This window comes from Telopea speciosissima, chromosome 7, assembly GCF_018873765.1.
Source record: "Telopea speciosissima isolate NSW1024214 ecotype Mountain lineage chromosome 7, Tspe_v1, whole genome shotgun sequence".
In the NCBI taxonomy this organism is placed as follows: Eukaryota; Viridiplantae; Streptophyta; class Magnoliopsida; order Proteales; family Proteaceae; genus Telopea; species Telopea speciosissima.
Window position 1 is genome coordinate 18,434,417 of NC_057922.1, and position 14,925 is coordinate 18,449,341.

Below are 14,925 nucleotides of genomic sequence, written 5' to 3' on the forward strand. Positions count from 1 at the left end.
GGGACAGAGGGAGTAAAAAATGGAAACCTAGAGAACTCATGCTCACAGATTGATTATCTTCGTGGGCCTGCAAGATGTTGTTACAACCGCTTATCCCAAAAGCTCAAGCTGTTAAGGGCTACAACAAAGTATATCAACAACCCCTGTACATGCAACCACCGCCCCCCCCCCCCCCCAATACACACACGGCTCTACACGTGACACCATCACGTGGTGGAAGAAATGCAATGTTTCAGTCGAAATTTCATTGTTTCAATGAAATGTATCATTTCGACCGAAACGATACAATCCTTTTATACAAATTACATAGTATCGTACGAAATGGGTCAAAATTTCAACAAATTTCTTTGGTTTCATGGGTTTCGATTCTGAGGGTTGGGGAAAGTTGGTTTTTTGTGATATTTGGCCAAATCACTCCCAAACAAGCATGGAACAAGTTGTTGGGCAGTAGTGGAACGCATTGGAAGCACCGATTTGCTGCATTTGTAGAAGATTTGTGCAAGATTCAAATTTGAAGGTATATCACTTTTCCCAAAAATATTTTTTTACGAAAACTAGGGTAAATACTTGGTCGGAAAAGGGGTGACTTTTTTGTATGCTTCACTCCTATATCTTTGACTTTTTATAATGAACCATCTATAACATTTGATAATTATCATAGTACTAAATCTCGCGAAATCTCGGTCGAGATCTCGAATATTTGGAGTATCTCGACCTGACCGAAACGAAACACAAGCTCGAATAAAAAAAATGCAAAAACTCGGTCGAAATTTCAACCATCTCGCGATATCTTGAGACAAAATCAATATCGAGATTCTTTTTTCAAAAGTAGCTTTATAAATACCAAAACTCGTTAGTCTCGGTTAAAATTTCGACCAAGACTTAACAAGCTCTGGTTTTTTTGGGTTTTTTTCTCCTCGTTAGTCTCGGTCGTTTCTTCTCCCACACTATGATGTGGCATTCATTTGTCCTACAGCCGGAGAACAATGCACGTCGGCTCCATCAGACTATGAATGGGGTCGATCCTGGACGTCGGAGTAATTATTATTAGAATATTTGTAAACATTTGAGTCACTAGATGACTACTTGACTTGTATTGGAATATTGGGGATATTGTCATATTGATATCATCTTTTTAACTTGTTATTTACTTATTTTACTTAATATTATGACTTAAGTTATGACTTCTGAGTCATTCACTTTATGTTTCCAACTTCCAAGTCAATTTACTTGTTTAAATTGCTTATTAATCATTATTTTATTATGTCCTCTAGTACTTAAAGTCTTAAACAATGTGTATGTGCAATTAACTAAGTTATACATTAAGATTAGACCGTACATTGCCAATCAATGGTGCAAATCCAAAACACCACTTTGGGTGACTATTTTTGCAATTCGAACATTTAAATGTGTTTAGATAGCCTAAAATAGGGTTTCCATGAAGTTTCAGGCCTTAACTTGGTCTAAAACCCACCAAAACATAATAGAAAAATGCAAAATTTCGACCGAAATTTCGGATATTTCGGATATTTCGGTCAGCCCGAAACACCGAAACGAAACGAGTTTTCGAACTATGATAATTATAAAATGGTTTATAATTCTATGTCTATTCATTCTTAACGCATATTTTAGTTGTTTTAATTGAATTTAGTATGTTCCAAGTACTAAATTTTGTGTGGAATATGCCATATCAGAGAATGTACACAACAACATACAACATATTAACATACAATACCAACCTAGGGTCCAAAATCAAACTACTATTTTGTGTATTTTTTAAAAATTCAAAGGTTCCAATATATTTGGAGGGCCTAAAATAAGGTTTCCTCGAAGTTTCAGGACCTAATTTCGCCAATTGGTCCTCGAAACATCAAACGTGAAAACTTTCAGTTTCAAGCCTAGTCGAAACCAGACTCGAAACTGAAACCTGGAACCTTGGTTACAACCTCTTATCCCAAAAGCTCGAGCTGTTAAGGGCTACAACAATGTATATCAACTGATGCAACAGCAAGTATGCCTCTCTATGGACCATGTTACGAGAAGATGGTTGAACCCTCACGAAGGCCATGTCAAGGCAGTCAACGCCTCCCATGAGGTAGCCCCAAGTTAGCTCTCATAGGTTCCATGTCCATCAATAGTAGTACAAAGCAACATATCCAGGATCTGAAATATGTGATACTATACATAAAAACGAAAGCAATTTAGAATTATTAATGTTTTCTAGAATCAATTAGACTAGATCATATTTTACGTTTAGGATCAATCAGAAGGTTACAATAAGCAAATAAGACGTCAAAGTGTAACCTCTAAGGTTCATAGATAAATCAGACAGCAGAACATCCAGTGAAGTTGATTTCATATTTAAACACAACTAAAAATAAATTTCGTTGAGTGTAGAACTTAATCTTCCCTCCCCTGCGGATAGGCTCCATTTCAACCTCTAGTTTGTTTTTAATTGGTACTCACTCTCTAGCAAGTAAAGGCCATTAAGATCTAACCAAAAAACAGATAAACGTCAACCATAACCACCAACTTTAAGCCGCATCATCAGCCATCTAGCCTCCTTTCTCTTCTTTGCCCTTATAAATTGATCCCACTCACTCGGATAAAGTTAACTGGCACCCCTCCCACAATGGTATCTTTAGCTCCCACTCTGCTTCGGATTTTGTTAGACCCCATGGCCCTGCATTCCCCTGGCATAATCTTGTTTGGTTCAAGGGCCACATGCCTAGACACTCCATCACTGTCTGGAGATCCCTCAATCGTTGCCTCCCCACCCAATCCTTTCTCCTTCTTCCCCACATCCCTGTCTCCCCCTCTGTATCCTTTGCTGGAACGAAGCTTTACAGTCCATTTGGCCCCTCTGTAGACACCCCCTTCCCTTTGTTCGAGAGTGGTTTTGGCTTATTAGGCCCTTTTCTGGCAGCTCTATTTGCGATACTATTTGCAAGCTTGTGTTCGGGGCTGTTATATCCCATATCTGGATGGAGCGGAACCTTCGTAGATGGACCGCCAACTCTCGGTCTCTTGACCAGATTTGGAAAGCCATCTTCTTCGATGTCAGCTCCTGGCTTCTCTCGCTCCCCCATGGCTCTCTTATTGACTCCCCAAGGAACAGGCTCATTGTTGTTACCTGGGGCTTAGATTCTTCTATCTTTCACCCCCTCGCTAGGCCCTCTTGGCCTTGGGCTTGTATAGTTCCTCCCCCCCCTTTTTTTCCTCTCTTTGTGTATCCCCCCCCCCCCCTTTTCCTTTCTCCTCCCTTCAGGGTTTTGGTAATGAATTTTGTATTCAATATTCACCAAAAATATATATATATATTGATCCCACTCAATACTGAACAAAGGAAGGATCCCATTGGCCAAAAAAGAATTTAGGATCCAGTTTGGCAACATGATTTTGGAAATAATGTTCCAATAATCCAATTAGGATTAGAATTTTGAATATCAGAAAGCTCAGGAAAATGACCAGATTCATTGTAGAATACTTAAATACTGCAGCCATCCTTTGGGTCTCTGAATCTGAAAACCTTGAGCAGTTGAACCCTTCATGTTTTCCAAATTTTATCTTTATTGGGCCTGAGCAATGATACGAGGACCAGAGCCAGCTATCTAATGGACCAACCACGACCCCCACAATTACGTTGCAGCATATTGTATCCCCTATTTCATTGCCAATTCTCAAGGAACTTTTTGTTCCATGACACCCAAGCCAAATTGGGGGTCTTGGTCCTGCAGATGGCTGACCTAGGGGTCCCCAAGACATTTTCCAAAAAGAAACACAAATCCTATCAGACATTTGACAAAGTTAGACTTCAACATGCTTCTACTATATCAACATGAGCTGTGGCACACAAGGAGCAATTGAACAATTTTTTCATAACGATTTATTAAGAAAGAAAAGAGGTAGTGTTGCAGATCTGAAGAGCTACCACACGAGGAAGATCAAGAAAGGCCAACCTACCGTGGCCTAGTTTTTTTAGTCTTTTAATTCTGTTTTTAACTTAAGATCTTTTATGTCAAGTGTCTTTGGTTCAGTCCAAATTGATCCGATGGATTCAATTTAAGTCATGGTCCAATATTGGTTCAATTTACGTCGAGTCTTTTAGTTGTTTTAAATTGAGTCCACATCTCCTTTTAAAGTCGACATAGGATTAGTAGACTTTAAAGGGGATTGTATCTTGTATTGTGTCTTATACAGTTAGAGTCAGCTAAGGGGTCTCCCTAACCAACTCCAACTCTATCTCTTTCTTCTATTGTCAATAAAAGGACATAAATGGGGAAGATTTTCTTCAACCATGATTTTGAAAAAATGCTGTTGCTCTTCTAATCCATTGGTGAAGAACCCTGTGTTTGATCAAGGATGATTGTGTTCGATCAAGGCTGGTTGTTGTTCGATCCTTCCAACCACCTTGTGGTGTGAAGCCCAGATTACACGAATTTCAGTTAAGGGAATCTGGCCATCAGATCATCCTCAAATTTTAAGGAGTTGTTCCCAAACCTAGAGGAAGGCTTCGACCAGATTTTGATCTAGATCAGACCTGCTGATCTGGATTATTTCAATATTTCAATTCTGCAGTTATTCCTTAACTGATATTCTGAACATCAGTATACTGATCCAAGTTCTGGTTTTACTGATATGTTATTGCTAAGTTTTATGGCCTAAGATCAGAATTGATTGCTCATTATATTTCTTATTCCGATTTCTATTTTGAGTGGTGAATTTAAAGATATAGCCCTCTCATTTTGCTACTAGGATTAACTCACAACTTCTGATCCAGCCCTTGGATAGAGTTATGGATAGAGTTAAGAATTTAAGCAAGAGTTCTACTCCTTGTTTGCTGAACTCAACCTGAGTTTAGACACCATCTGAACTCTTGATTTTGATTTGTGTGATTTCTCCCAAATCTGGTTTTATAATCTTTGGGATACGATTCTGTGTGGTACTGTTTTGATTACTCAATTACAGTATTACATTAGGCAGAAAGCACTTGAACAATTGCTATTTTAAAATATGAAAAAGCCAGGTCCCTCCCAGTATGTGTAATTCAATTATGGTTAGTCTATGTTTCAGGCATCCATATACATTAGAAAATCCACCCGTTATACTCACTCGTCCTACTTGGCACTACAACCAAATCAAATATGGAAAAGGACCTTATCTGCATCCAGGCATCTAAATCAGATATCAGATGCTCAGGAATCGGGACATCCCTAGCCACTACTTACCCTTGCATGAGAATGGAAGATGGGACTTATCCAAAGTAATATCATTTCCTCCAAAAACCAAAAAGAAACAACAACAATGCCTATCATACTTCAATATTTAGCTCCAGAAGAAAAGGGAATTTACCAATTTCCTATATTAAACCGAACCCATATATGAGCTACATCAATGCAACCCCCTAAAACAGGTATGCACTATCAAGTATCAACATTAATGAAAAACTCACAAATCTACTAAACCAGAATACATTAATTAGATACCATGCAAGGCAGTAGGGGGACTGATGCGGATACAGAGTTCAAAAACCTGACTCGGATCGCTTATGAGCCCACCCAATCAATTAGAAAACCCAAATACAAGATAAAGGGGCAATGCTGTAATTTACTACAACCAAGCTATGAGAAAAAAGGAACACAAAGTAATGGGGTGTAACATGTGAGTGAAAGGTGGACTAGGAATTAAATGAATTTAAAAGACATGACAGAAAATAAGAAGGAAAATGAGGGTTAATATCGGGAATAAGAGATAAGGTTTTGGATCAAAGAAAGGGGAAACATTAAGTCGTCTTCTTCCTAGTATCGTATAAAACCAGCAGAGAACCCAAACTGGATTCAAGTGAGGAATCTTTGCCAATAGCTATCCAATCCACTCGAAATTTAAGGCAGGGATATCTAACCTGTAGAGATATGAAATCGATTCACCCAGAATACAAAAGATCAAGCAAAAAAATATAGTTTAATGACTAAAACTGGGTCTGGCGATGGTTTTAAAGCAACCTGGTTTGCAGGTTTGATTCATACAAACCATTAATGTTATGCTACCAGAGATCAGCTACAGAATCACTCCAAAGATAAATACTAAGGAACCAAAGTTCAGGTGGGAGACGACAAAACACTAAGGGGATCAACCCAATAATATGGGGCTGATGCTACAACCAGAAACAGAGTAATGATGTAGGTATTTACAGAAACAGAAATAAAGGAAGAGGAGGAGAAAGAGAACAATAGAGAAAAGTTGCTGGCAAGTGAAGAGGGGAGAGAAGAGAAAAGAAATAAAGAGAGAGAGGGAAGGGAGCACACACTCACCGGCTCTTGGTTACAACCAACGAACTCAATTTTTCATTCAATATTCTCAAATACGAGTAAAACGACGGTTACAAACTTGAATTTAAAGAGGAATTTTCACTTACAACAAGAAACAACCACTAGCGTTTGGTGCAGCACCTGTATTTTGGTGCATTCTTCTTCCTTTTCATAAACACTTAATTGTAATCTGAAACTGAAATTAAACTAGACTCTAACTTGGAGTTTAAAACTTAAATAAAATTGGGACTCAAACTATATCGCCACTTAGCCTAAACTAAAAAAAAAATTAAAAGATAAATCCATCCAACAAATAAAAATCTAAATAAATAAATAAACTAAGATATCCTACTAAACCCAAAAGCTTAAGGAAAAGTACTATAGGACTGTTGTTTGACCGGCAATGATGTATGGGGCAAAATGTTGGGCAGTTAAAAAGTGTCATATTGAGAAACTATGTGTAGCAAAGATGAGGATGTTAAGATGGATGTGCGGAAAAACTAGGAAGGATAATGTAAGGAATGAGTGTATTAGAGCTGACTTGGGAGCTGCCCCGATCAATGACAAGCTCCGAGAGACTTGTTTGAGGTGGTATGGTCATGTTCAACGGAGACCTACGAACGCCCCAGTAAGGAGGAGTGATATGATCCCGATTGAAGGAGCTAAAAGAGCTAGAGGCAGGCCTAAAATGACCATAGGAGAAGTTGTGAGAAAGGACATGCATAGTCTAGGACTTGTACCAAGTATGAACTTGGATAGAACCTATTGGAGGGCAAAGATCCATGTAGCAGATCCCATTTAGCTGAGATTCTCCTGACCTGCTGGGCTGTACCTCTTTCCTCTTACTTTCATATTTCTTATTTCACTATTCTTCTGTTTTCCATCTTTCATTTGTCATTTTCCAATTTTCATGTCTCATCACACTTCCCATCCCTCTTTTCCCCATCTCTTCATTCTCTTTCACTGTTCCCTACTTGTTGTAGTTGGATCTATGTAGCCGACCCCATTAAGTTCGGATAAGGCTGAGTTTGTTGTTTTTGTATCCTACTAAACCCAAAAACCTAATTGGATCCATTTTGTCTGCATATGGGTCCCCCATCAGGTTTGGGCCGATCCAAGGGATTGCTCCTATCAGGGACCCTTGTCCCTGCAATCCACTTTCTGGGTTACTTCAGAAGGCTTCAATAGGCTCTAACCAAGTAGATCATGAACTAATTAGAAGTTCATATCCCTTCAAACATCTACAGCCCAACTTGAGAAATTTTAGGACTTCAACTACTGAGGACAAAACAGAAATGAACAAACCCAAACATGGCAACAAAGAAAAGTATGGTGATTGAGCTCCAGTCTTAGTGAGATCCATGACTCCACCATAACCTGAACGACAACTAAGAAGATGCCGAACAAAGCATTTGCTCAGAAGATTTACCTTTCCTTCGTAGACTTAAATACCAGTTAGTGCACTACCATCTTCCTAAGTAGTTTGATGGTTCCCTCTAAGAAAATACCAAGTGAAACCAACCCCCTTTTTTTTCTTTTTGATAAATAACAGCAAAAATTTTATGGGGAAATTGCCCAGATCTACTAGCTAAAGAAATTAATTACAAGTTTAGTTGGTTTCAAATTTGTTTTACATTCAAAATTTGAAAAGATTTACTTAATCCCCCAAAGGTAGTTATTGCTTATGAGTCCCAAGAAAAAATAAAATTAATCTTCCAAAAATACCCCTAACATCACTTCTCCCAACCGTTCCATTATGAAAAAAGGTAAAAAAAAAAATGAATTTACTCTTTACACTTTGGATCCAAATTTGGGAATGTATTACAAAGATAAGGAAAAGGAGGTGGTGTCGAGGCTTGGATTGTTTTGCTCAAATTGGGTACCAACAGCAAGGCGAACAATGCAACAAGTTGTGCAGTATTTGGAGGGAGAACTTCCTCTACCAGATCTGTCATCTCTTACTCTTAGCGCTAATAGCGTAACAGCTGTGGATGGTGAAAGCTCTTGTGATTTTGTGTTGCCTCTCTCACCGTCAGGTGATTTTGTGGTGACTCTCTCACCGTCAGGTGATGTTAGGGGTAAGAGATTCTTTCTCAGATCGGTAAGAGATCTGACGCTAGGGGAAGGAGTGGAAGGATTCTTTCTCAGATTGGTAAGAGATCAGACACTAGGGGAAGGAGTGGGAAGGATTCTTTCTCAGATTGGTAAGAGATCTGACGCTAGAATCTCTCACACAGTAAGATCACAAACCACGAACATGATTTGATGAAAACCAAAACTATCAAGAATCATGATTCCACCATTGAAGAAGTGAAAATAATATATGGAGAAACATACCAGACCCATTTTCCATTCATGGATTTAAGTTTGAAAAACAAAAAGAGTTTAGCACAGAAAGACATATAAGAAACGTTGACTGGTACACAGGAGAGCAGAAGAAAATATATTGCATTAATTGATTGAAAATAAGAACTCCAGATTTTTACAATAGAGGATCAGACAACGGACAATGTAGAACAGCAAAAAATTACAAAAGATTCATCATCTTCAGCCGGTCTCCATCAGCCATACAGGAAATCCTGCTTCGTCTATACAAGTTGTGGCAATGCTACTTTGTTCCTTCTCCTTGATATACCCATAAAACCCCCCACAGAAAGAGACCCTTCACAGCAACCAGCATCAGCTATTTACATTAACCTTGTTCAGAGTACTACAAATCGTCGTCATTCTTGGATATTCACTATCACATAAATCAGGGCAAAAGATTGAACCCAAAATAGATCAACAAAAAATTCCTCGCATAATTCACTTCACCAGCTCCGACACCCAGCCAACATCGGGAGCCGTAGAGGGCGAGTGATGCAGGTTCATCATCGAAATGGGCTGATTTCTTTAGAAATAAGCCTAGGGTTGGGATATATATATATATATATTGGGCCTTTGATCCCATGGGTTCTCTATGTAATAGGCCACTTTAATGGGCCTAAAATAGGGTACATAGGTTGCATACGGGATTAGCCCAATACTTAGTTATTTTCTGCCTTAGTCTTTTATTTGTAAACTTAAATTGAACCGGTTCAGACCATGGTTCAATTTAAGTGACTAATTCTTATTGGTTGTTAGGCTTTATTTCTTATTGGTAGATTAGGAATCTTTTAAGTTTTTAGTTTAAAATTAATTCTAACACCCCTTCCACGATTTATATGAAGGAGGTATTTAATTTGTATTCGGTTTTGGGCCTTAAGCCATATTATAAATAAAGAGAATCGTGGGAGGCTCCCACACAGTTTTATGAATTAAAAAAAATACAAAATTGTGCTGCCACCATTGTTGCTGCTGCTGCTCCATGTGAGATTGCATCCTTATGGTTCTATCAAGGTGGAAAGAGTAGGTGGATTTCCTACGACTCCTTGTGCCGTAACGGCCGGGAGGATCCCTAAGTTTGAAGGTGGTTCTATCCTTCCAAGTTCTCAACTGCTGCCATTGAAGGACCTGAAATTCTAGTAAGTAATTTAGTATTTCAGTCATTCCCTTCTTCTCCTAATCCTCTACAGCCTACCCTACACCCCCCCCCTTTTTTATTTTATTTGAATTCCATCTTAACTCCAGCCAGCCTTCATCCTTCATCAGATTAAGCCCAAATTCAGACCACAGTTCCCTCTCCACACCCCTTACACTCGACCTTAAGCTCTGCCCCAATCCCCCATCTTAAACCCTAATTTCCCCCCAACTTCATTAAACCCAAAAACCCTAGAGTTTTCAGAACTAACACTTCCAGCCCTCACCTAGGCCTCATAGCTTGGTCGAGTATTGTTCCCTACCAGTACAGAACTCGACCTTAGCCCCTTGCCCTAATCCCAAGTTTAAACCCTAATTTCAACCTAAATTTTAAAACCCAAAACCCGAAACCCTAACCCAAATTTTCTGAAATTTGAAATTTTGTTCAAACCTTCACTGTTAGCTTCCTCTAGACCTGCCTAGCATTACCATATAAAAATTACCCCCATTCCCTCAAACATAACCCTAGAAATTGACCTAAACTTCAATTCTGCCCTATTGCAACTGCAGAACCAGCAGCCCCTTGGTTCCTTTATTTTTAGATCCTGGATATCTGGCCTCTAGTAGGTCCTTTGCCTATCTAGAGCAACATTAGCGAGTCAACCCGCTCCAGTGAGTTTTCCTTGCTCAACTTCTCAAAGAGCTTGGCTCGTAGATCTCTACCAGACTCCACCCTTTCCATTGGTGGTTCTTCCTCTACACCACAACCCCTCTCCCAGATATCAATTTGAGCAAAGCAATCCAAGCCTCGACACCACCTCCATTTCCTTCTCTTTGTAATTCATTCCCAATTTTGAATCCAAAGCATCAAGAATAAATTCTTTTTTTTTTTTTTTACTTTTTTTCATAATGGAACGGTTGGGAGAAGTAACGTTAGGGGTATTTTCGGAAGAACAGTTTTATTTTTTCTTGGGACTCATAAGCAATAACTATCTTTGAGGGCTTAAGTAATTCTTTTCAAATTTGAATCTTGTGAATGTAAAACAAATTTGAAACCAACTAAAGTAGTAATTAATTTCCTTAACTAGTAGATCTGGGCAATTTCCCCAAATTTTATTAACAAGGAAAAACAATGAAAAAATTCCAGAACAAATGCCAAAACAATCACCCGACACGGTCAGTATATTAGAACACCAGATACAATAGACATGCATTCCCTTATCTGTAGAGGAATATCGCAGAGCTCAATCTCCATCTCAGCATCCCTTGCCTATCTAAAAGCTCTACCACGTCATTGGAGGATCTCAGCTTCCAGCCAAATGAGTAATGCATCTGGGAAGCAAGGGACCTGATGTGCCTAATGGAATGAGCTACCATCCAAGGATCTCTGAAGAAGAGCCCACCCAGGCAATGGTAGTGGCTGAATCTCCCTGCATCATATTGTAATTGAAGCGCTTTCGTAACGCGAATTCTAATCCCATCGGAAGCAATATAAGTTCCGTTATTATGGAACTCCTCTTATCAATTGGAGCCGAGTATGTCCTAAAAAATTGTTCCTGCACAGGATCTGATATCCCCTCCAACTCCAAAGGGACCTGGATTGCCCATAGCTGACCCATCAAGGTTTTAGATCCACTACTTCATCTGGTGATATTATCGAAACATCATCAATTCTATGTCTAGAAATATTACACCTTATAACATTCTCCAATCAGTGAACAAAAAATGGCAGGAACACCTGTAAGAGCTGGGTCTGCCAAAGCCCAGTGAGCCACCTACCTTAAATTCCTCAATAACCATTTGCTCAGAGAAAGCTCATCCCTAATAGCTTCCACAAACCCACCAACAACATAAGCTTCCATAGAAATTTCCCCCTTGGCTCCAAACAGAGCAAATTTCCAAAACAATATCAACCCCCCCCCCCATCATTATGGAAAGTCCAATTCAGATTTGACACTGCAAGTGAAACAAGTGATCAAGCGATTCCCCATTCTTATTACACATGAGACAGATAAAGGGAGAAAGACAACATTTCCCCTCCTCAACCGGTAAGTATCTGCAGTCATTATTTTCTTGCAGGCAATCTCCGATCCTAAAGCATTGCATTTCTGGGGTGCTAGGCTTCATAAGGATTTTTAGGAAAGGAGAAAGTGGATTCTGCGGATCCTCAGGGCAACGCAAGTGGGGGAGAAAAAAGCCACAGTACAAGATTTTGAAGTTATTATGCTGTTAGAATTCAGAATCCATACCCTCCTGTCCTGTCTATCATAGGACAACCATTCACTACAATAACTTGGTTGAATTGCAGATCCTTGAAGGATACAGAAAGACCCAGCATTTGTTTATCCTTTTATGGAAAAAAAAATTTACAAAGCTTTCCCTTATATTATGCATGGACAGAAATTTAAATGCAAAATAACTATTTCAAAAAATTTACCCAGATGAACCTCAATCTTCCAAACTTGTCCTACTTAATGAATTACTCTTCAAATCATTTATTACAACCTCAATAATATCCTCCTCAGCTTTCTCCTTTTAGAACCTTTGAACTGTATGAGCGGAAGGCCAATCCCATGAAGAAATACAATTTTTAACTCAATTTAATCAAGCCATAGCCCAACAATCATGATCAAGTAAAATTCTGCCCACCGTTACAATAGTGAAATGATTTGTCAGAGCCGTTTTCTGTAATACTGCACAAACATTCCATTCCCATGGATAAAAAGGTTTCTTAAACACTATCTAAATGGTTGTAAGTTTAATCAAAGAAAAATCATTTGTGCGTAATAACCGCGCCAAGTACTATTTTTACCCAAGGGTTTGCCACTTTGGGTCTTTTAACTGAATTACAGCAATCCGCAATATTGGTACCTGCTCTAAAAAAAGTTCTGCCAACTAAATACTGAAAACAGTCTCCATAAGGAAGACGATGCCTACTCATTTGTAGAGAACATGACAAGAAGCATAAGGCAAAAGTAATAGAAATAAGAACAAAATACTGAAAGTTGAAACCAACTCAATATCACCGTAGTCAACACAAACTTATCATATAAAACCATGATCAAACTCAGGATGGAACTTACCAAACCTCTCAAGAAAGCAAAGCGCTTTCTCAAGAAAGGATGGTCCTCCATCTATGTCTTCAAGTGCAAGCAAAATGGGTCTTCCAACAACCAATGACTTAACATGACGCTTATCTCTCCCTGAAAATAAATATATAAAATATGCATTAATATGACTATACTTCAGCGTTGAAGATTCCAAAATACAGATTTCAAGGCTCAGAAGTGGCAATAAAAGCAGACTAAAAACTAATAAACACAGGGTTTCAAATCACTAATGTGCAATTTAATGTGTAACATATAAGTCTGAAAGTACGGACATTGTTTGAATGATCCTTCAATGGTATCATTGGTGTCATTTCGGAAAATTCCATTGTGCCCAATGACAAGGGCAGCATTGGGGGCTTGTGCAAGAGCCTGTTCTAGTGCTGCCTTCCACTCGTACAAATCCTCTGAGGACTCGGCCTGCAATTCATGGGAGAAAAAAAACTCCAAAATAAGCAAATACAACACAAAAAAATTATGATGGATTGCCCAGAATTATTGCCTGCATCTCAAAAAATTGAGCACAAAGTATTCAAATAAGGCACCTTAAGGGTGAATGCACGTCCATCACGTCCATCAGGAAAGAGTACAGTCAACAGTCTCTTATCTTCTCTGACAACCACACTGCAAATAAAATAGTCAATACCATAGTTGTCACGGCGTGTAGGCGACCCAAGGCATTTGAGAGGGCCAAAAATCAAGGTGTCCACCTAGGCAACCAAGGCAGCTGGACGCCTAGGCGACGCCTTGACAACTATGATACTCAATACAACAAGACACATGGAAACCAAACTACTCCATGTCTCCAATAGCATACAGTAATTAAGCTTACCTCCCCGAGTTGTTCAAGTCAATGCCCCCTAAAGTTAGGTTTACTTCACCACCTCTCTGAGGAAGGGCACTCTACAGGGCAGTAAGAAATGTCATTAATTGCTCTAATTTAACAATCGAAATATAAATACTAGTTCCAAGTTATTAATAGCAGGAGAACTAGGCTCATTAAAAAAATAATAATAAATAGAAGGCAATGAAGCATCAGATTGTTAAGAAACGGGAATGAATATGTAAGGCTTAGTGCATATGTCTTAGTTCCATCAGAACAGACTTGGAACTGCTTGACATACTTGAACGGTTGAACCTCAACACAAATTTACTAACAAAAAAAATTGTTCAACTTATAGTGACATCAGACATCAGAATTAAGGGCCACCAAGACCAGGAGAATGGGGAAAAGAATAGGACTTTGATTTACAGTATGCTGCATAACAATATTAATAAAATAAGATCGAATTATGCCTACTTTGATTTACAGTATGGCTGCATCACAATATTAATAAAATTAAGTTCATCAATATATGTCGATAAAGAAAAAGAATATTATTAAGGAACCCATGACAATCATAAGAATATAATGGTTTGACACTAACAGGATCATTTTTAAAGAAAACCAAAGATGTGCGTGTGAGGATGAACCAGCGCTTCTTCCACGACTTCCAACCTATTCCTGGAAAAGTCCAACAAGAATTCCAGAGGGATATCAAAATAGTGAGCAATGTATCAAAAGCAGAATTACTATTTACAGTCTTCTTGTACAAACAGTACTAGTAAAAAAAGCCAGCCTAATTCTTGGTTAATACCTAATGCACTTCTAGAAGCTCTGGGCGCAGCAAGAGAAAAATTGAAGTCCTTTTCAGGACACCAAAAGCCCATAAAGCACAAGATCCAACAAAAATCATGGCCCACTGAAGCAGATCAGCAGGATAGATACCTCAAAAAGTACCAACAAAGAAGAAACAAGGAGAAACAGGCTGACTTAGTTCAACTTAGCCTTGTGATTCTAAGTTGACTCAGTTGTTTCAGTTTCTGGTTCACTAAACCACCAGAATCGTGGGACACCTTTTCAGGTGTTTCATTTGTTTGTTTACTTATTTTTAATTACTTGTATAAGTTATTTAGTTGCTCTATAGCTCTATTTAGATAGAACTCTATCTTATCCTTTTAAGTGTTTTATG

General features: G+C 38.7%; 1 protein-coding gene across 2 annotated transcripts in view; it reads right to left on the reverse strand.

Annotated features, from left to right (window-relative positions):
• The window catches only part of LOC122669123 (rho GTPase-activating protein 7-like), a 68,680-nt gene that overhangs the window by 45,138 nt on the left and 8,617 nt on the right, over positions 1-14,925 (reverse strand). For both annotated transcript variants that reach the window (XM_043865804.1, XM_043865803.1), the window contains exons 3-7: positions 14,341-14,417; positions 13,746-13,816; positions 13,459-13,537; positions 13,189-13,333; positions 12,890-13,009 (exon numbers count right to left, since the gene is read on the reverse strand). In XM_043865804.1, coding sequence (XP_043721739.1) covers positions 12,890-13,009; positions 13,189-13,333; positions 13,459-13,537; positions 13,746-13,816; positions 14,341-14,417 — 492 coding nt within the window. The remainder of the gene's footprint in view (positions 1-12,889; positions 13,010-13,188; positions 13,334-13,458; positions 13,538-13,745; positions 13,817-14,340; positions 14,418-14,925) is intronic.